Source organism: Arvicola amphibius, chromosome 9 (assembly GCF_903992535.2).
Source record: "Arvicola amphibius chromosome 9, mArvAmp1.2, whole genome shotgun sequence".
Classification (NCBI taxonomy): domain Eukaryota; kingdom Metazoa; phylum Chordata; class Mammalia; order Rodentia; family Cricetidae; genus Arvicola; species Arvicola amphibius.
Genome location: NC_052055.2, coordinates 47,781,629 through 47,804,239, shown reverse-complemented (window position 1 = coordinate 47,804,239; position 22,611 = coordinate 47,781,629). Strand labels below are relative to the sequence as shown.

At 48.7% G+C, this 22,611-nt stretch overlaps 1 protein-coding gene across 1 annotated transcript; it reads right to left on the bottom strand.

Moving 5' to 3' along the window:
* Positions 1-358: 358 nt before the first annotated feature.
* Mapk8ip2 (mitogen-activated protein kinase 8 interacting protein 2) lies at positions 359-8,490 on the bottom strand. The gene is made up of 12 exons (XM_038342926.1): positions 8,317-8,490; positions 7,337-7,442; positions 5,811-6,089; positions 5,624-5,723; positions 4,304-5,545; positions 3,872-3,947; positions 3,579-3,751; positions 3,367-3,476; positions 2,343-2,450; positions 2,103-2,173; positions 1,355-1,453; positions 359-1,156 (listed from the first exon to the last, which is right to left on the bottom strand). Exons 1-12 carry the CDS (start codon positions 8,379-8,381, stop codon positions 1,084-1,086), a joined length of 2,502 nt encoding a protein of 833 aa, XP_038198854.1. The 5' UTR covers positions 8,382-8,490; the 3' UTR covers positions 359-1,083.
* Between the last annotated feature and the right edge of the window lie 14,121 nt (positions 8,491-22,611).

Genomic DNA, 22,611 nt, shown 5'->3' with positions numbered 1-22,611 from the left:
ACACACACACAACACCCCCCTACACACACACACACACAATGATCTGGATCATGCCTCTCCTCTTACCCCAATGGGAAAGACACAGGGTCTGTGGCCAGTGCCTCCTTTAAGGCCTTGGCTATCTCTGCAGGAAATGAAGCGTGTTTGGAGAAGACATCTGTGAGAACCTCCAAACGCCACCTCCAACACGGCTCTAGCACAGTGCGCAGTGACCCACCCTCAGCAGGACTTCAGAACGTACTGAAGACATCTCCCAGTTCCCATAACCCCCTCACCCTGGATCCTCCATTTCCATTTGCCACAGGCAGGACCTGAGACTTAGACCCCCACCTGGGCACCACCTTAAAAACAGCCAGGGTCACACCAAGCAGAGTTTATTGAGGCCGTGGGCGGGGCCCACGTACACAGCAGGTGGCGTACGCAGGGCAGATACTCACTCGCTGGACTGCAGGGGTGTTAGCGGCAAAGCAGATGACCTGTTGGGAGCACCCTTTAGGGTGCCCTTCTCCTAGCAGCATTGGGGGCTTTGGGTGAGCATCAAGAACCACCTCGTTGCCCGAAGGTTCTCTTAGAAACCCCTCCCTCTTTCCCCTGAGCTCCTTGTGGTTGGGGCTAGGGTCCCCCTTCCTGCGATCAAAGACGGGATGATCCCTTGAGATCCACTATAAAAATTAAAATTCATTTATAAATCACAGGAGACGGGCGGGAGGGAACCATGGGGGACCTGACTTCATCAGTTACCTTGAGCCTACTCCCCTCCCTCAAGTTCTACCTCCAAAAGAGAGAGCAAAGAGCGAGGTCTACAGGCACAGAAAGAGGTTGGGAGACAGAGGGAAGGTAGTTGGAGGAACGGGACAAAGGAAGATACGAGAGAAAAGATGCTTCAGAAGAAAGGTATGGCTGCTGAGGCTCCTCTCCCCAACAGCTCCCGAAAGCCATGACCTGGGGATAAAGGATGAGAGTTCCCAGCCCGGAGACTCCCACAATGTAAGGTTCCAAATGTCCCCAATCCAGTCCTTGCTCAAGCCATGGTGGCCTTGAGATACCCAGAGCTGTGTAGACGGGAGCTGAGGGAGGTGGGTGCTACTCCAGGTAGATATCTTCTGTGGGGCAGGCAAATGCCAGGTGCTCCTGGTAGTACTCCAGGAAGGCCCGGCTGCAAAGAGGGAGAGGACCGTGCTCAGTCCAGAGCTCCTCCTAGTTCTTCCCAGCCATGCACTACTTGCCTTCGCTAGCAACCACGTCCCCACAGCACCCTTTCTAGCAACCTGTACCCATGCCTCTCCCATGCACCTGAGCCCTTCCGTGCCCCGTATCCTCCCTCCCTGGGCTCCGGCTCCATCTTCCCACTCACCCCACGCTCTGCGCCACTGGTCTCATAGACTCCTGGGACACAAAGACATGGCAGGCAAAGCGGCTTAGCAGCGGGTGTTTGGTGATGAAGCCAAAATAGCTGGGGAGACGTTGACAAAGGAGGTATCAGGGCACTGACCTCGCACTGGGCACGCCATTAGTACTCGGAGCAACTGCGATCCGGGTGAGCAGCTTGAGACTCCAGATCCCACCCCACCCCCAAACTGTGACCAGTCCGATGCACTGCCCTGTATCTAGCAGATGCTAATAAAGCATTTATATTAATTCACGTTATATTTATATATATTCACATTTATATTAAAACACGTTAGCCCTGTGAGGTAGGTGTACCATAGTAACTAAGCATAGAGAGCATTAGTGTCTTGCCAAAGGGTACACAGTCAGTCTGTGGCAGCACTGAGGTAAGGGAGGCAGTCTGCGATCTGAATACTTAATACCCCGTAACCCTAACCTTATACAAACTTGGCGCGCTCAGTTCCTTACTCCTCAGCCAACACCTAGCCATAGTCATGCAAATTAACCATCCACCCATTCCAATCTTCCTTACAGTGGAACCAGGATGGATTCTGATTCACTCCTGTAGAACTGCAGCTGGATCAGTGTCTAGACTGACTGGCATGGATTGGGCACCATATCAGGGCACGTGGAGCCCTGAGAGTGGGCGGGGATCGGAGACCAGGTGACCCTCGGCCTTTGAAGGAATGTAGGAAGAAAAGGGAAGTCCTTACCAGCTGTTTCGGGGATGGCAGCCACAGAATGAGATGTTCTTCATCTGGAAGAAGTGGCTGCAACGCTGGAACTAGAGCAGAGGTGAGCAGAATCATCCCACATTGGCTAAGACAAGCCCGAGACCACGCCCACTACACGCCTCCTTGCCGTCCCTGCCCCACCTTTTTTCCTGGGCTTTAAGGGCCCCACCGCTGCCACCTCCAAGCCTCCCTCTGGTCCCCAGCCTATCACACTCCCACCTCAGGTCCTCCTCCACTCAGACTCAGCTTGACCCCCCGCAGAGAAATCTCAAGGTCGCAAGAGGCAGGAGGGCGCAGGTGGACGGTTAGCTTCCGGGCTGTGGCAATCTGAGGGAGAAGTTAGAGGAGAAGGGAGGGTCTTGAGGAACCCATCACGGGCTCTCTTTCTCTCTCTCTCTCTTCATCATGCCTCTGTTCATTTTAGATTATCTGAATACTCTTGGCACCTCAGGGCCCCAGAGACAATTCTGGAAGACAAAAGGACGACCTTGGCCATCTTTGCTCTAAGAACAAGTCAATCGCACCCTGCACCTAGCTTGCCTCCCTTCTGTCACAACCAGGCTGCTTCTCTTGCTTGGTTCAGGTGCCAAGAACTTTTTCTGCCCACACTTCTAGCCACTTTATGCTTGATCCCAATAGCCTGGCAGGAGCTATCTGATATAGAGCTGATCTGTGCTGCTCCTCAGAGCCCATTAGCCTTGGTTGTCTGACGGGGTGGGGGGGGGGCGGGTGGCCAGGTCAGAAGGTACTGATAATTGTCCACTGAGTGGATAAATGCGGGAATAAGGAACTCCCAGGGAAGAGGAGGTGATGAGAGTTGGATTTTTGTTTCGTTGGTTGTTTTTTGTTTGTTTGTTTGTTTGTTTGGGGTTTTTGGTTTTTTGAGACAGGGTTTCTCAGTAGCTATGGAGCCAGTCCTGGAACTCGCTCTGTAGACCAGGCTGGCCTTGAACTCACAGAGATCCACCTGCCTCTGCCTCCCGAGTGCTGGAATTAAAGGCACGTGCTAGCAATCAATAGGCCCAGAGGTCAAGGGCACAGCTGCTTCACTCTGCCCTAGGTCTTTCTGCGCAGGCTTCTGAGTCAGGCCCGAGAGTCGGCCTTGTAACATCCCCGAGAGTCAGCCCTGTAACATTCCCCGTCAAGGCTGGAGGCCGCTGAGTCACAGGAGCTGTGCCGTGGTGGACTGGAGTGACATCCAGGTGGGCCCCCAGCCTGTGCCTGCCACCATCTCCACACTGACCTTCTGCATGGCTGCACACAGGATGCCATTGCCCTGGTGACACGGTACTTCCACAGAGCCCAAGAACTGCACGTCAAAGCGTTCCACCCAGCAAGGGCTCCGCTTGCTCCCTGGGGAGAGGAAGGGGGGAGGGAGTTACATGGACCCAAGTCAGGGGGTGAGACAGGAGAAAAGTCTGTGGTGGCAGCTTCCTCTTGTAGGTGGGGCCTTACCCAGCAGGTCCTTAGCAGGACCGGGCACTGCGTGGGCATAGAAGGCCGGGAAGACTCCACGCTCGCCGGTACGCATGTTGAAGCCACGAAACCAAAAGTCATCCTCTTCAGCTTCCACGAGCACCGGGTCATCCACATCTAGTTCCAGCTCATCTGGATGCCGGGGGATGAACCTGAGGTCAGGGAGAGACTGACTAAGACCAGGCGGGCCTCAGGTACGCCACAGACCACAATGTCCTGAGCAATCTGTAGGCTGGGGCTGGAGGTCCCCATGGGCGAGGGAGTTGATGTACCTGAAGACAGCCCGGTGTGTCTGCTCTCTCTCCTCCCCATTGACCAGACAGGAAAAAAGACCAAAGGACTCAGTGCCTGAGAGACACACAAGAGGGGCAGATATGGGGAGAGTTAGGAACTCTGACTCCAGGGAGAAAGGAAAAAAAGCGTTTAAAGATTGGCTTTGGGCTGGAGCCAAATCCCCTCCCTGCAGCATACTGTTGGGTATCCGAAGTCAAGAAAGGAAGGAAGTGCACCCGGCTGTGGGCTGGCTTCCCTGTCCCTTGGGGAGGATCACTGCTCATTGTTCCAGGACAAAAGGAAGTGTCCAGCCTTGACCGCCTCTAGAACTTAAGGCCTCCTGGGCACTTTGGGGGACCAGATAGGGCCTGGGGCCAGGATGGTGGCTTCTTCTCTGCCCCCCTCCCACCTCCCGCCACTTTCCCACTCACTGGAGGATCGAGATGTACTGTTGACAAAGACGTTGAGGAACTTCTTGGAGAAGGTGAGGTCGGGGCTGTCAGGAGAGGCATCATCCCCCGGCAGCTGGTCACCACCTAGCAATGTAGCTCCGGCCTCTTCCTCACTGGCTTCGCAGCTGCTGTCCTCTTCACTGTCGTCGTTGCCCAGGCCTGCACAGCGCCGCAGGCTCACCAGCTCCAGCTGCGTGTGCTCATCCACTACTAGTGTGTACTTAACAGCGTCGTACACCAGCGAGGCATCCAGCGGCTCAGTAGAGCCTGTACTCCTGGAACCAGGAGGGACCACGCTGTCCTCTGCATCGTCCTCATCCTCCTCATCCTCTTCGTCCTCGTCCTCCTCCTCCGAGCAGGCAGCAGAGCAGGAGCGGCCAGGGCGGGCAGTGCGGCCCGGTGTGGCCCAAAGCGGGGTGATGGTATCCCGTGTCGGGTTACTGAGAAAAAGGCAGGGCCCAGGCTGCGCAGGGCCAAGCCGAGGCGCTGCAGGGGCCGACGGAGGTGGCCCGCAGAGGGTGTCCATGTCCACCAACTCCACGTGGGGCCCTGCTACTGCCTCAGGGTCTTGGCAGTCCTGGGGTACCCGGTTGGCTTGTGACACAGCCTCTTCTGGCAGCCGTGGTGCGGGAGATAAGCACTGGCCAGGGCAACGAATGGGCGAGGATCCCTCAGAGATCATGCGGCTCACCAGGTTGCTGAGCAGCCAGGGAGAGTCGGCGTCCTCGCTGAGGTCAGGCTCGGACTCAGAGCCGGACTCATACTCGCTGTTGGTGTCGTCTGGACCCACAGGCAGGAAGGCAGGGCGGCGGGGAGGTTCATGCAGTGGCTCAGGCTCAGGCTCTGGCTCCGAGGCTGGCGATGAAGCCTCCTCGATAGAGTTGGTGAGATGTGAGGAGCGGCCGCTGCTGCTGCCACCGTCACTGCTCAACTCCAGCTCCGTCTCAGAAATGGACGAGATCATGCGCCCCAGACGTGCACCACCTGCATCCTCAGAGTCCGAGCCTGGTGACGAGAGCTCTTGACTGCTTCGCCGACCCTCGTGGCCTCCACTGGAATGGCTTCTCAAGTCAGCCTCAATCCCAGGATCAGAGGAAGGCGAGGCCCCACCTGACACTGGTGGCTCTGGGGGTGGGTTTCCTTCACAGTCACAGCCAGGGTGTACCAGAGACCCTACCTCATGGGGCTCCTCTTCTGCCGGCATGAGAGGGGCTGGGAGCTCTGAAAGAGAGGGGCCTCCTTTCAGCACCCAGCCACTCCTCCCTTGCCCTCCCACTTCTACTGGCCTCCACCCCTCACCTTTAAGGGGCTCCTGGGCTGGCGAACGCAGCACTGTCTCCTGCCAGGAGGATGGAGGTGCGGACGTAAAGCCACCGTTGTTGTTGTTGTTCAAGGAGTCCTAGGTAGGAGGACAAAGCGGTGTGACTGAAGACCACTCCAGCAAACAAGAGAGGGCGGGGCCTGTGGTGGGTATCAGGAAGCTCACCTGGGCCCCGAGTGTAGTCAGGTGGAGAGTGGTGGGTCGGTGCTTGTGGAGCTCCTCTAGGGAAGGGGAGGGAATAAGGGGCTCACCAGCAAGTGCCTCGGAACCACATCCTCCCCCTGCTTTGCCCTCCCCATCTCCTTCTTCCTCCTCTTCCTCCTCTTCCTCCTCCTCTTCATCCTCCTCCTCCTCGTTGTCATCGATCATCTCAAACTCCTGGAAATCATCTTGGAAGGAACAGATAGGGTGCGGCTGCTCTGAGCGACCCAGGGAGAGGCTGTCCTGCAGGAAGGAGGGACAAGACAGGGCTGGGCCAGAGGACAAGAGTATCCTGGAGTCCCAGGTATGAGAAGGGGAAGCAGGAAACTAAAGAGTTCTTTCCACTTCGCCCCATCAACATAGCAACTTTTCTTTTTTGTTTGTTTGTTTTTTTAAAAAAAAATCTGCTTAAGATACATACTGATCACTGCACTTCCAGGAAGGGCCCAAATTTCTGAGACATCCTCAGAGCAACTGAGTAACCTTCCAGCTTTATCCATCCCCAAACCGCATCATATCCGACACTGCCGCTCTGTTGCTTTCACTGTATTTTAACAACCCACAACTCGTGGATTTGATCTGTCTTACACAGCAGACTGCTAGACTACCAGAACAGGCTCACCTCCACGTTATGTACTGGTGTACTCTCCCACGGGAACATCATCAATAAGTAGCAAAAGTATGTATCAATAAGGAGAGCCTGCACTTGGATGATTCACCAAATTTGTACCAAACCCAGGGTCTCTGGCACAGCTAGTCCTTCTGCCAGTGATTCTTCTCTTCCACACACACCCTCCTACCTACCCCCATCTGTCTGCTTCCTGCTAACCTCGGGGTTATGCGCAACATTTCCTCCGAGAAGTCTTCCTGATTCCTGCAGTCTGGATTAGAATCCCTTCCCCCCATCACACTTTGTGTCCAGTTGGAATCCCGCCACTGGCATATTGGGTGATCACTATCTCTTGCTTGTATTTCTCCCCTGCTAAACTGAAAGCTGGTGTGTGTGTGCGTGTGCGTGTGCATGTGTGTGTGTCTGTGGCTCTGCTCCCAACACCTGAAAGCCCCCTGCACTTGGCACATGGCATTTTCTCAGAGCAAATGAAAATGGAAACATGTAGAGACAGAACCAGGAGTCAGGATGGAAAAGATTTTAGGGAGACCAGACAGAAAAAGGAGACACAGAGGCTGAGTTGGGATGGAGACCGGAGGGTTTAAACCTTTGTGGGAAGCGATCTGAGTACAGAGGCACCAGGCAAAGGCACACATCTCCTACCTCTTGTGGCACTGTGTCGGGGAGAACTGACGGAGAAGGCCCTCGAAGGGCCTACCATGTGTTAGGAAGGACAAATACCAAAGGGCTATTAGCAAGGGCAGAGGCTTTCCTGCTTGGAAGTTGAACTCACACTCTTAAACCCACAGGACGCTAGGGAAGACGAGCCTAGCTGAAGCTCCTCTCTAGGCCTGTCCTGCACACCCAACCCTTTCCCCACCTTCTCGCAGTGGTCTGAATCGTAGCTTAGGCCCAGTCCACAGTCGTCGGTGATCTCAGACAGGTCTTCATCATCAAATTCTTCCAGACTTATGTCCTGGGGAGGCCTGAAGAGGGTGCCAGGGTCAGACAGCCATCAATCCTAGGATCCTGGCCTGAGAGCTGATTCTGAGGACTTCAGTGGGAAATGTCCAGCTCCCAGGGCCCCCAACTCCTAGGCTAAAGGCATGCCATTTTGACTCCAGGCACTGCTCTCCCCTGGATCCCTTCCTTCATCACAGCAAATGAGTCCAGAGGAGCCATCACTCCCCAAACCCCTCCTACTCCTCCTCAGCTCAGCTCCCAGTCCCTGTGGGTCACACATCCTTAGCCTCAAGGGAGACACCTTGAGCCAACAGGGAGAGGGAGAGCTGAAGCTGCCACAAAAGGAGAGGGAGGGGTCCAGCTGCTCTGCTTGTGTCCCCATCCCCCCCCTACCAAGCAGGCCTACACCCAAAGGTCCAGCCCCCTCCCACCCCAGCATCCCCCATCCCACCCCAGCATCCCCCATCCCACTCCGGGAACTTCAAGCTTGATTTCACTCTCCGCAGGCCTGGGGACTAAGGACCAGGCCCTAGCCTCTTGGAAGGAGACCCAACAAGGCCAAAAGGACACTGTCAAGAACGGACTAGGTGCTGGGCATCCTGCCTAAAATCCCTCAAAGGGTCAGTCTGGGACCCCACCCTTGCCAGGTCATCTGTCCTGACTGGGTGCGGCTCTGTATCCCAACAGGAAAGGTGTGTGTCTGTGTGAGGAGGTACCATTGGGTCTGCGCGACAGGGAGCAAACACGGAGGGACCCGGAGCCCAGGATGGGGGATGGGCAGCATCAGTCAGAGGCCTGCAAACCAAAGAGGCCCCTGGCCTGAGTAGCTGCAATCGATGGGGTGGGGTAGCAGGCTGAGGAGACCTACGTGAAGATGAGACCCAGCCGAGTGCGTACCTGCAGCCCGGAGGCGACAGCGAGTGGAAGGTGGAGAGAGAAAACATCTCCGCGCGATCCGCCATCTTCCCAGGAACCGCCGGCCGGCAGCTAGGGGGAGGGGTGAGGAGCACCGCGCGCCCTTGGTGCTCAGGCTCGCGGCCTCTGTCTCCCCACTCACCTCGTGACACGCCCTGCGACACCCGCCGGCGACACACCTCAGCGCCCTGCCAGGACACCGCGGCAGCAAGCCGCGCCGCAGGGGTGAGGGGAGGGAGTGGCGCAGGGCGGGGCCTGAGGGGGCGGGGGGATGGGGGTCGAGCCGAGGGGGATGCGGGGTGTAGGGGTGGTGGTGGTGATGATGATGATGGTGGTGAGGTTCTGGCCGGGAACGCTGGCGTGTGGCTTGCGTGGTCAGAGCGAGGAACAGGCGAGAAGGGATAGGTGGGAGCAGGAACCGGCTCGTAGAACGAAGGTTTCTGCAGGAGCCGAGGAAGATGCCGGGGAAATGGGTGCGACAGACCCAGGAGCCAGGACCGTTGGCGGCCCGGGTCTGCGCACTTCTAGTTATCTACGTTGTGCCGTGCTCCTGGGAGGTGGGCGGCTCGTGGGGGTGGGTGAGGCCCTAGGAGCAGCCGTGTCCCAGGAAATCCGAAAAGCAGAGCGGGGTTGGCCAGCCGGCCAGATCTCCCAACTCGCTAGATCTCCCAAAGTGTGGCTGAGGGAGCTGTCCACCCTTGGGTGCTGATCAGAGCTCGTCGGAGCTGTTCTCCACTGGGTGCTGATGGGGCCAAAGGAAAATTCTCCCTAAAATTTGCTGACCCCGGCTAGAGCAGTCATTTCCCTGACAGTGCTAACGGGGCCAGGACAGTGACACTGGCTCAAATGATGTGAAAAAGGTCTGGATTCAGAGCCCACAATCCAGAGGTCAACACTGAACTTTCTCTGTGTAGTACAGTCTGCAGAACCTGGACAGAGATATTGATGGGTACTGGAAGAAGTTGAAGCTGTGTTCTTTCAACTGAACCACCGTTATTTTTTTTTTGGGGGGGGGGGGTCGTTCGAGACAGGGTTTCCCTGTGTAACAGTCCTAGCTGTCCTGGACTAGCTCTTGTAGACCAAGCTGGCCTTGAACTCACAGGGATTCACCTGCCTCTGCCTCCCGAGTGCTGGCATTAAAGGCATGCGCCACCACCACCCGGCCCTGGACCACTGTTTTTTTTTTTTTTTTTTTGGTTTTTCGAGACAGGGTTTCTCTGTGGCTTTGGAGCCTGTCCTGGAACTAGCTCTTGTAGACCAGGCTGGCCTCGAACTCAGAGATCCGCCTGCCTCTGCCTCCCGAGTGCTGGGATTAAAGGCGTGCGCCACCACCGCCCGGCTGGACCACTGTTTTTTTAGGTCACCTATGCTCTTGGCTCTGTTCAGAGTATGGACAACCTCCAGCTTGAAACGTGGGCTTACTAAGGAGTTCTGTGTAGAGAGAAAGGGCAGAAAAGGAGCCAACTCTGAAACTGAGAGATCAAAGTAGTGATGAACAAGCTAGAGAAGGGATAGGGAGCCTCCACTCAGAATTAGCTTTGAAGGGAGTATGAGCCACTAGCGTATGAAGGCTGGAAATCACAGAGCAAAGGGAACTCAGATGATCAGTAGAGACACCTGGTCAACTAGTTTCTTAATTTCTGAATGGCCAATGGTGTGTGGCTTCTCTGCAAGGTCTCCAGAAATTTTCAGGATTCATTTGGAATTGCACAACCTTGAACTCATCTCAGACTATAATTTCCACATCCTCCACAAGCCTCTCTCTTCCATGATCACACCCAAATTCCAAAAGCCTAAATAGCATTGGGGGTAGCTTTTACCTCCAATTTACTCTTGGGATTTCTATTTGTCGCCAAGAGCACAGTCTCTAGACTTAGGATCTGAGAGACTGTGGTACCTGCTTTATTTAGTCACCAAGTAACTTTCTGAACATCAGCCAATTGTTCGATGCATCAGAACTCAGTTTCTTCCCCTGCACAAAGATACTGTGACACATGCAAAGCCCCTGGCATAATGATTTATGAATCACCACTCGATGTCCATCCTTCAAAAATGCACAGTCAGGCATGGTGGCACATGTCTTTAATCATAGCATGCAAGAAACAAAAGCAGGTGGATCTTTGTGAGTTTGAGGTCAGTTTTGTCAACATAAGGAGTTCAAGGCCAGCCTGGTCTGCGTAGTGAGACCCTCACCCCTCCCAAAAAAGGATACATGAAAGGGCAACAGTGACTCGCACACCTTGAAGGCAGGGGATTTGAGAGAGTCCGCTGACATTGGTTCTCTTATCCATCACCCTCAGGGTTTTCCAACCTCGCTGTTTTAATCAGAACTTTTCTTTTTAACTCAACGTCCATTTCCACTGCAACACATTGACAATTCTCTTTCTTCTTCAGCTGAGCATAAAATATCTCCATCTCTGGTGTTTGAAGTTTCCATCATAGTGTAGATTTATTTAACATGTCTAACATGTCTTCATGAGGCTCGCTGACCTTAATTACATGAATCACTTTTCATCAGTGAAAAATCTGACAACCATTACCTCTTAGAAATTTTTTCCCATTATCTCTTTACTGTCTCAGAGCCAACCATGGTGGCACAGGCTTGTCACTCTGGCACTTAAGATGTTGAAGCAAGAACAGGTCAAGTATGCCTGGGCTGCATAGTGAAACTCTTCTATCGAGAAAGCAAACAGAGACATATGGCCTCTGCTCCATTCCTTCGTTTCTTTCAGCACTCCCATTAAACTCATGCTGAATTTCCCATCTCTGGCCTCCAGGGCTCCTTTAACCTCTTATGTTTTTTTCTGTCTAAGTCTTTTCAGACAATATTCTCAACACTTTTCAACTGTTTACAGTCTGTGGATAAAGCTGTGTGCTGTCTCAAATTTCATTAAATTTAAGATTCAACTAAAATTTCAGTTACAAAGCCAGGTGTGGTGGTGACACATGCCTTTGATCCCAGCACTTGGGAGGCAAAGGTAGGTGGACCACTGAGAGTTCAAGGCTAACCTGGTCTACATAATGAGTTCCTGGACAGCCAGGGCTACACAGCGAGACCTTGTCCCAAAACAATAAAACTAAACTATTTCAAATACATTTAAAAACTTCCATTTATTTACTTATAAAAATAGAGTCTTGCTATTTTGTGGTCTCAAATTCATAATCCTACTGCCTCAGCCTCCCAAGTGCTGAGATAATAAACAGGCACCAATACATTTGGCTTATTTTGATTTCTACGTCTATTTCAACCCTCTCTATTATTATTTTAGCTGTGTTAACTATATTTTATTTAATTTTTATTATTTATGCATGTGTTTATGTATGTGCAAACGTGCTGTGAGATGATCTTCCTGTATGTTGTGAATATGTGTTGCTCTCGTTGGTTGATAAATAAAGCTGTTTTGGCTATGGCAAGGCAGGATAGAGCCATACAGGAAATCCAAGCAGAGATATAGGAGAAGAAGGATGGAGTCTGGGAGATGCCAGCAGTCAGAGCAAGACATGTAAAGAAAAATGAGGTAACAAGCCACAAACCACATGGCAAGGCATATATAAAAAATGGGTTAATTTAAATGTAAGAGCTAACTAATAATAAGCCTGAACCATCAGCAAAGATTTATAAGTAATAGTAAGCCCCTGAGTGGTTATTTGGGAACTGGTGGGCAGGAAAGAAAGCTCTGATTATACATGTGTGCATTGCATGTGGAGGACAAAAGCAACTTTTTGTGTGGAGACCAAAAGATAACTTTGGGTATCTCCTCAGGAATGTCATCCACTTCCTTAGAGATAGGGTCTCTCCTTGGCCTGGGGGACACCAGTTAAGCTGGCTAGTGAGCCCCAGAGTTGATCCTATCTGTCTCCCTAAACTGGAGACAAGGCATATACACCATCACACCTGGCCTTTTTCCTTGAGTTCTGGGGATCAAACTCAGGTCTTCATGTTTATGAGGCAAGTACTTTACTGACTGAGCTATCTTCCCAAGACATAGACATTTAGTAATACTTAAAAAAAATATATGTAGACCAGACTGGCCTTGAGCTTACAGAGCTCCACCTGCCTCAGCCTCCCAAGTGGTGAGATTATAGGCATGGACCACTATACCTGGCTTTAACATTCAGGAGGCTTTTTTTTGTTGTTTGGTTGGTTAGTTTTGTTTCATGCATATATGCCTGTATTGTGTGTACTAAAACTCAAAACCAACGCCTCTGTGAGCTAAGCAAGCACTTTACTACTGAGCTTAATTCTTAGCCCAGTTTCCTGGCTGGTTAGTTGCCTTTGTAAACTGAGAATCGCTTATCTTCCTTGATATTGTATTTCCAAAACAAGGCTCAGGAAGAGTTAAGCACTGACACAGAGAAGAACGTGTGCTTACACTGGGTAGTCAGTTTGAGCTATTGCATGCCACAGAAGCCTGTAAGCTCAAAATTAAAGCACAAGTGGATTCAACACCCTGGCAAGGCCTGTTCCATGTAGCTGGAACCCTCTTGAGTATTCTCACATGAAGAGCAGGGCAAAGAGGTTCTCTGAAGTCTCATTCAGATAAACATCAGTTCCAGGTTCAATCTCTACCACCACAAAACAACAAAAGCCTGTGTATTTTTGATACAGTGGTCCATGCTGCAATGCCAGGAATCAGTGGGCTGAGATGGGAGGATTCTGAGTTCAAGGCCATTTAAGGCTATGTCCTAGATCCGTACTAATCATAACCATAAGGGCTTAATCGTAAAGACTGAGCTTTCATGACCTAATCACCTCCCAAAGACCTCATCCTCATGTTATTAGATTGGAGGATAGGATTTCAATGTAGAAATCTTGGGGGACAGACGCATTCATTTCATAACATTCTTTAAAGAAAAGAAACTAACAAAATCCAGATGTTCAACAGGGAGACACTCACAATAACCTGCATCCATTAAAATAATCATATAATGAAAAAATTAAATGCATATTAAAAATTGTAATGAAGCAGTAAAAAGAGAAAAACTTCCCTCTAACTGACTCACACAGGACAGGAGAGAATGGACAGACACCGGCTTTAGAATGGCTCTTATGGCCACGTCTATAAAGAAAACATGGACTTAATGGCCAGCGAATGGGAGAAAGAAACAAGTGGAACCTGTTTGTGGATTTAAAAAGCAATAAAAACAAATCTTAAGGGGCTGACTGGAGAAATGGTTCAGCGGTTACAAGCACTTGTTGAGGATTTCTTGTACAGCGCCTGGGTTCCTTTCTAACATATGGTGGCACACAACCATCCCTAATTCCAATTCTTAGAGATCCAATGTCCTATTCTGACTTCCACATGCACCAGGTACACATGTGGTGTGCAACATACATGTAGGCAAAAGGTTCATATACATAAAACAAACCTTTTTTGTTTTTCGTTTTGTTTTGTTTTTCAAAACAGGGTTTCTCTCTGTAGCCCTGGCTGTCCTGGAACTCACTCTGTAGACCAGGCTGGCCTCAAACTCAGAGATCTGCCTGTCTCTGCCTCCCAAATTCTGGGATTAAAGATGTGTGTGCCACCAGTGCCCTGCTAAAGACAAACAAATCTTAAATCGGGCTAGGGAGATAGAGAGATGGCTCAGCAGTTGAGTGTATTTGCTGCTCATGCAGAGGGTATAGTTAAGTTCCCAGCACCTACACTGGGTAGTTAGTGCACAGCAGCTGGTACCTCTAGCTCTAGGGGGATCTGATGGCTCTGGTCTCTGTGAGTACCTGAACTCACGAAATAACACCCCCCAGACATATACACGTATACATAATTAAAAATAAAATTGAATCTTTTTTGGGGGGGGGGGGAGACAAGGTTTCTCTGTGGACCTCTGGCTGTCCTGGAACTCACTCTGTAGACTAGGGTGGTCTCGAACCCATAGATATTCATTTGCCTCTGCCTCCCTAGTGCTGTGTACACCACCACACCCAGCCAAATGAATCTTTTTTTTTTTTTAATGTAAGCTGTGGCAAGAAAAGAAAGCGCTTGCTGCACAAGCTTGGCAACCTGAGATTGGATACAAGGAATCCACATAAGTGCCAGATGGGGCAGTGTGTAAGTGTTTTTAATCTCAGCATGCTTCTAATGCAGTGATCCTCAACCTTCCTAACGCTGTGACCCTTTAACACAGTTTCTCAGGCTGTAATGACCCAACCAGAAAATTATTTTCATTGCTACTACATAACTGTAGTTTTGCTGCTGTTATAAATTGTAATGTAAATATCGGATTGCAGGAAATCTGATATGTGACCCCTGTGAAAGGGTCATTCAATCCCAAAGGGGTCAGGACCCACAGGTTGAGAACCTCTGCTCTAATGGGAGATAAGAGGCAGAGACAAGAGAATTGTTGGAAGCTGGAGGCCCAGCTCGTCTGACGTAGACAGCAATGAACAAGAGACACCTGACTCAAGACAAGGTAAAAGGTGAGGGCGAACAGCCAAGGTTTTCCTCTGACTTTTACATATGTGCTATGGCGCATGTGCATGCACACACACACACACACACACACACACACACACACACACTGCAAGCTAAGTTTGGTGGTACAGGCTTGGAACCCTAGCACTCTGAAGGCTGGGGCTGCAGGAGAAGGAAGTCGAGGTCACTTTCAGCTACCTAAATGGGACAAAACTTTAAAAGGAAAAAGTCACTTTGGCTTATAATTTCAGAGGTTGCTTGATCTTGTGCCTTTGCATAGGACTTCATAGCGGTGAGAACACAGAGGGAAGAGGTTATTCACCTCTTCATATACAGGAAGTACATAGTAAGGACCAGGGAGTAGGTGTAACCTTCAACCACACCCCCAGTGACTTACATCCTCCAGCTAGGCAGCAACTCATAATAGTTTACAGAACCTACTGAAATAGCACCACCAGCTTGGAGCCAAGGGTTTAATGCCTGAGCCTATTGGGACCGTTTATATTCAAACCACATTATTGCACCCATAGACCCAAAGCATAACAGATCCCACAAAACATAATAATAAAGTTGCAGAAAATCTGTGACTGAGAGAAAATCTTCAGAATTAATCAGATTTTCCAAATACACACTGGAAACACGGGTCTTTCTGATTAGAAAAGGTGCCTTGGTGGTGCGCTTCTACTTCACTTAAATAACGTGTTCTCACTGAATCTCCTAAGATCCTTAGTCTGACATCATCTCTTAAGGACCATATCAGCTGCTGCTGCTGCTGCTGCTGGTGTGTGTGTGTGTGTGTGTGTGTGTGTGTGTGTGTGTGTGTGTGTGTGTGTGTGTGTGCGGTGTTTCCCTGACCTTTTTCCTTATGCTAAGGTAGTTTTGCTACTCAGAATGGTTAAAATTTTGTTATCTTGGCCAGCCATGGATACAATGTAGTCTCTTCTGTTATTCTTAGACTCATGTGAGACCAAAGAGAAAATAAAATGTAAAAGGGCTCTTTAAAAATTCAAGCATCATGGTCTACAAGAGCTAGTTCCAGGACAGGCTCTAAAAAAAGCTGCAGAGAAACCCTGTCTCGAAAAAAAAAAAAAAAATTCAAGCATCATTAAAGTCTGTATAAAAATTCATAGAAAAATAAGAACTTGCGGTTTAGCTGCGTGTGGATAAATGATGTAGTTTGTTTCATTCTGTTTATAAACACCATTTGGATTCAGCTATCTATTGGCGAGCTTGTGAACTTATTTTGATATGTTGCTGTCTCATGACAAGATCTTTATTTTTACTATGCTAAGGAAGGGAGCAGGGGTAAAAGTGATGTAGTAGAAGGAGGAAGAGAAGAAAAGAAGTCATCAGGGGAACTTTTTTTTTTTTTTTTTTTTTTTTTTGGTTTTTCGAGACAGAGTTTCTCTGTGGCTTTGGAGCCTGTCCTGGAACTAGCTCTTGTAGACCAGGCTGGCCTCGAACTCACAGAGATCTGTCTGCCTCTGCCTCCCGAGTGCTGGGATTAAAGGCGTGAGCCACCACCGCCCGGCAGGGAACATTTTTTGAACTAAGGATGGACTTTGCATGGTAAAACACTTTGTCCTAAGAATTGCCCCAAAATGGGAGTAAATAAGGGCCAAACCAGAAGGTCAAAAGTATGCTGCGGACGAAACATGACAGGATTTATGTCATGCAGGCATGTCATGAAGTTGAAAGGGCTGTGTATTTCAGAGAGCAAAATAAAAGTAGTGTCCCTGTTCAGAAGCTGCCAACCTCACTCTCCTTCGTAAACTGATACAGTAATGGGGTTGCATGCCGCTAATGCTTTATTTAGTGCCTGTGTTTCAGGTTGTTTTTTTTTTTTTTAAGCCTGAGTTAGTCAGATAAGTTTTCACTCAAAGATTTCCCTTTTATTACACCATCTTTCTTAATAATTTATTTATTTTATATACATTGGTGTTTTGCCTGCAAGAATATCTGTATGAGGAGTTACAGATAGCTGTGAGCTGCCATGTCCAGGTCCTCTGGAAGAGCAGCCAGTGCTCTTAACCGCTGAGCCATCTCTCCAGCCCGCGGTTCACGTTTCCATTGTCTGTTGTTCATGTAAGCCTCCCTGGGCCCTATCATCCCATATGAGTGGGGACACTTGCACGTATTTTGCTGTCCTGGTTCCACACGGTAGAGGTAGAGAAAGAACTTATGTGTGTATTTTTGCTATGCGACACCAAGACGTTTCCTTCGGGCATTACCCAAGCTATGCTGATCACCAAACCTGCTCTTACAGACAGCAGCAACCAGGTTAGAGACTGTTCCACACTATTCTGGGACTTCCCCCAGCAACCTGAGGAATTGTTTTCAGAGATGTCGACTCAGGTAAAACTGGAATCATGGTCTTACTGAAGAAAGGAATTTTCAGGACAAGCCAGTATGAAGCAGGGTTAGAGTTTATTAAAAAGACATTTGAAACACTCACTTAAGCTTAGGGGTTAATAGGAAGGTGCTCAGGAAAAGAATGAGGCACATCCAAGAACAGGGAATGGGTGTCTTAGTGCTTCTATTGCTGTGATTAAAAAACACCATGACCAAAAGCAACTTGGGGAGGAAAGAGCTTCCATTCCACATCAAGGTCCATCACCAAAGGAAGTCAAAGGAGGCAGGAACCAAAGCAGAAGCCAGGGAGGAGAATTGCCTATTGGCTTGCGCAGGCTCAGTTTGCTTATATACTCCAGACGCCGCTGCCCAGTGGAGGCACCGCCCACGGTGGGTTGGGCTCTCCCTCATCCATCAAGAAAATGACCTACAGGCTTGCCTATGGGCCAACCTGATGGAAGGATTTTCTCTGTCGAGGTTCTCCCTTCTCAGAAGACTTTATGTCAAGCTGACAAAAACAAAACAAAACAACAAATAAAATAATAAACCAAGCAGGACTTCTCAAATTGGGCTTCTCAAATGAGAATAATATTTCATTTATCTTGACAATAGCCATATGTACAGCTTTTGTGAGTTATGAAATTATTAACTTCAAGGGGTTGCTAAGAAATTTAAATGAGATCACAGGATGGTGATCACTGTGACAAGATTACAGTCAGGAAGGTAAAACTCCAGATCACAGAGATTAGGATAATCAATAAGTCAATAGTTTTACTTCTGAGGTCCAGGAACTATGCAGTGGAGGAGGGAGTCATACCTAAGGGCAATATACCCAGGCTAAGGCTAAGGCTAAGGCTACTTTAACTTTTTTTTGAGCCTGTCCTGGAACTAGCTCTTGTAGACCAGACTGGCTTCAAACTCACAGAGTTCCACCTGCTTCTGCCTTCTGAGTGCTGGGATTAAAGGCGTGAGCCCCCACCACTGGCTAACTTTAACATTCTTACTTGAAAATATTTCAAGTAACAAAAGAAATATTATCTCCAGGTAGCAATCTTCGCAGCGGTGATCAGCATCCTGGCTTGTGTTGCTGTTCATCTTCCCTCCAACCACCAACCGCCTCACCACACACTTCCTGCCCCCATCCCCATTTGCAGACTCCAGGTTCTTGCCCTCCCTCTGCCTCCCATTCCTAAGCAGGGCAGACACCTCAAATGGGACCTCAACAGAGCAGGCACCAAATAGGAGTCCTGAAAGCTATGGCAGGAACAGGGGAATGGCTTCATTCTCAGCAAAAGGGATTTAAAAGTGGAGCTTGGTGAAGTGAGGGCTCCTGTAACCTGGAGTACCAAAATGGGGTCCTGGAGTAGAGGAAAGGATACAGACCCACCCTCCCCACCCCCACTCCTGAGGAAAGGAGACCCTACAGGCTCATATTCCTCCCATTGGGAATACTCGGTGTTTAAACACTTGTGCTTCTGGCTCTCCGTTATAGTGCCATGCTAGACCACATAATTTACCAGCCCAAGCTGCTCTTCCATCAAGTTTATCTTGTGCAGACTGAGCTTCCAGCACCGCAGGCACATGCACTTCAAGTTTCCTCTCAAATGGTTCCAAAAGACTGAGGGAAGACAGGAGACAGTTCATCTGTAAATAGGCAGACAGCTATGGAGAGACATCCTGAATCAGGTCAGACTAAACCCCAATTACCCTCTGTCTTAGTCAGGGTTTCTATTGCTGTGAAGAGACACCATGACCACAGCAACTCTTATAAAGAAAAACATTTAATTGGGGCTGGCTTACAGTTCGGAGGTTTAGTCCATTGTCATCATAGCAGAAAGCATGGCAGCATGCAGGGAAACATGGTGCTGGAGAAGCCTGAGAGTTCTACATCCATCGGCAGCAGGAAGAGAGATAATGGGCTGGCTTGAGCATTTGAAACCTCAAAGTCCACCCTCAGTGACGTGCCCTCCATCAAGACCACAGCTACTCCAACAAGGCCACACCCCCTAATAGTGCCACTCCTTGGTGACCAAACATTCAAATCTATGAGCCTATGGGGGCCATTTTTATCTAAAATACTACACTCCCCAACCACCTTTTTTGGAGACAAGTCTTATTATGCAACCCTGGCTGTTGTCCTGAAGCTCATTATGTAAATGAGGCTGGCCTCAAACTCATAGAAATCCACCTGCCTCTGCCTCCTAAGTGCTGAAACTAAAGGCATCTGCTACTGCACCCGGCTCCAGTTACCTTTGGAACTGAGATGGCTTATTTCCATGTTCTTGGTCATGCTGGAGAGGCTTTTTTTCCTCTCTAGTAAGATGGATGGGCTCACTACCCCTCACTCTCACTAAACCCAGGATACTGGCCAACACAAGCAGAAACTTCAAAGGCTCTCCCCACCTTATCTCACCCAATCAGGCTCCTGCAGTCATTCAAAATGACCCAACCCACAGAGGACATCCTGGCAGGTCTAATTCAAGAAGAGGGACTCAGCCCTGGACTACACCCTACTACAAACATCTCCAAATCTATCCCAGCTAGTACAGCTGTGAGCAACACAGGGTCTGGGAAAGGAGGGTAGTGGCAGACAGGGACACGGGACTGTCGGTTCACTTTAGGGATGAAAAACTGTAATTTTTTTCCCCACTGCTATTTAGGCATCATTTAGCAAGCTCTTAAAGAGCTGGCTGTGCAAGCAGAACTTGAGCAAGCAGTCTCTTTGACCTCTTAAGTTCCTCATTCCTGTCCTTGAGGTCTTCTTTTGCCTTGCAAGGCGTTCCTTCTAGGCCTTATTTTGTGCCTACAGTTTCCTACAATGGCATATAGGTCAGAGTTTGGCCTGAAAAGGGAACTGTGGACCATCTGGACACTCCCAGGGGCAAATGCTGCTCCACCAACACACACACACACACACACACACACACACACACTGATCTTCACTAAGCTATAGCTTTGTGTACTGTACTCTCTGTGTGTGCTATCTTTTGCTGCAATAAACTGTGTGTGAGTTGGACTTCAAACTTCTCATCTATAACTATTTACTCAGAGAAACTGAAGCAAGAAAAACTATCAGGTGACAGGACTATTTGCCTTCCCTTGAAGGTCCGTATCAGAGTCTGTTTTGCAGATTTCCTGAAGATTCTCTTGTTTTTCTCTGCTTTAAATCAAATCTACTAAGTCACTGAAAGAGAGAAGCCAACATTAGGAGTGCCTACTCCTAATAGGGATTCATCAACTTTTTCTACTAGTGACTTTGTTTACCTGGGAAACTGATACTCAGCCTCAGGTATATAGGTAATATCGAGTGAGTACACAATTCATGATAATAATTCATAAAATACTTAAAAACAATTCTCAGTGTTGGGTCCAGGGGTCGTGCAATGATGGGGAACAGACCACCAAAATCTACTAAACCATAAGGAAACTTTATTCTAGAAAAAGAAAAAAGCAATCACCATAGGGCACACAAACTTATCAGCTATAGCTGTGACCACAGCCAGAGATCGGGCTTCTGTAACTGCAGCCATGGTGGCTGGTTTGGGGCCTCCTCTTCTAATAAAACCAAGCACCAGGTGTGGGTCAAAGAGCTTTTACAACCTTGAGGTCAGGCTTAAAGTTCATTACATTTGCAGTTTTGAAGCGTTTGGTCATAGGACGTTAACTTAGGATGTTTGCAAAAGCCTGCGGCTGACACAACCACTTTTCACTGTCCCTGAAAGAATGCAAGGCAGAGAGTAGAGTCACATAGGGGACAGTTAAAAATGAAGGGAATACAAGCAGAGGGTCACATAGAGGCAACAGTTAGAAGCTAACCTTTTGTCCCCAGTACCTGCCTAGCTGGGAAGCTTGGAGGCGGAAGACAGTTGTTAAGTTTACCTCTGATGCAGTGACTGCCAGGATGTCTGCCCTTAAGACAGAAAGTGTTTGTTAAAAATTAACTGTGGCTACCAGCTTTATTTATTTTTCTCCCAAAATGTGTTTGGGCTTGCACCTTTATATTTCTATATTCCTGAACCAGACCCTTTATTTCTATATTCTGGATATATATATATATATATATATATATATATATATATATATATTTCTGGACTCTTTACATATAATTTTACCATTTATTAAGATGGGAAAAAGTTGCTGCCTAATGAGATAGACATGCTTATGTTTACATAAAACATTAAATTTTGGTCAGGCAGTGGTGGCTCATACCTTAAATCCCAGCACCCAGGAATAGTAGAGGTAGGTAGGTCTCTGAGTTCAAAGCCAGTCTGGTCACTCTGTAGAGTGAGTTCCAGGACAGTCATGTCAACACAGAAAAACCCTATCTCAAAAAACAAAAAAACAATCCAAAAACAAGCAAACAAAACCCACACCAAAACATTAAATTTTGGCTGATTTTTTATATTCTTGGCTGTAGAACATCTTCAACATTTTTCCAAAATTGCTGATATTTTGATTTTGCAATAATCAGTACTGAGAGCATGGCTTTAAATATGTAATACAGAAAGGCAGAAATATGCTTAGAGCCACTTCAGAAATATCTCTTGCCACCAAAACCCTTGGAATTATGTACTCCCATATGGCAAGTAAATTTCCCCTTTACTGTTTTCCCACTCCATTCTTAGAGGAAGAATGGACGAGAACTTGGCCAGAGACAGGAAACTGACCTCACTTACCAACTGTTTCTATAATATCCAAGTCTCAAATCCTCGCCAAGCTGTTAAGGTACATGTTCTCACTTAGTGGTATGACAAGAGGTACAGTTTGTGTGTTCAAAACCAAGGCTACAATGATGTTGTCTGGTGGTCAGAAACATCTTGAATTCTATGTCTGGTTTTTTTAAAAATGAATTTCTGGTCATTACTTGTTCAGAAACCTTTAGTGTTGCCAAATCTTTCACCAATCCCCACACTCAGTCAACCTCATAGGGTCATGACTCACAGGTTAAGAAACTGACCTCTAATAAACCATAATTAAAAGGCAAATCATGCCAATCCAGACCTTATTTGATTTACTGATAGGAGCAGTTATATAAAAAAGATTGGAAACGGGCGGGTGATGGTGCAGGCCTTTAATCCCAGCACTTGGGAGGCAGAGGCAGGCGGATCTCTGTGAGTTCAAAGCCAACCTGGTCTACAAAGAGAGTTCCAGAACTGCCAGAGCTACACAGAGAAACCCTGTCTCGATAGAAAAACAAAAACAAAAAACCCAAACAAACAAACAAACAAAAAATTCAGGCAGCAGAATCAAGGCCACTTTCACCTAGAACCTCAGCCCAGAAGGCGGAGCTCATAACTCCCCAGCACCACTCCCCACCCCCTGCTTTCAAACGAGCCAAAAATAAAATCACCACTAAATATCTCCAGGCCTTCCAACTTCTTAACATTGCAACACAACACAATGTATCGCCTACAAAGTTCACTCTCCACAAAGTTCATGGTCCAAGTAATGTTGGAGCTCCAACCTGACACCGTGAGCTTGCATCTTCAGGCCAGCTCCCACAGCCTCCATC

Excerpts from the sequence above, each read along its gene's own strand:
- Mapk8ip2 (XM_038342926.1), bottom strand. The coding sequence starts at position 8,381 with ATGGCGGATCGCGCGGAGATGTTTTCTCTCTCCACCTTCCACTCGCTG. Across the intron at positions 5,546-5,623 it reads AGCCCAGGAGCCCCTTAAAG|AGCTCCCAGCCCCTCTCATG; the intron begins GTGAGGGGTGGA and ends CCTCTCTTTCAG. Across the intron at positions 2,451-3,366 it reads TGTGTGCAGCCATGCAGAAG|ATTGCCACAGCCCGGAAGCT; the intron begins GTCAGTGTGGAG and ends CTTCTCCCTCAG.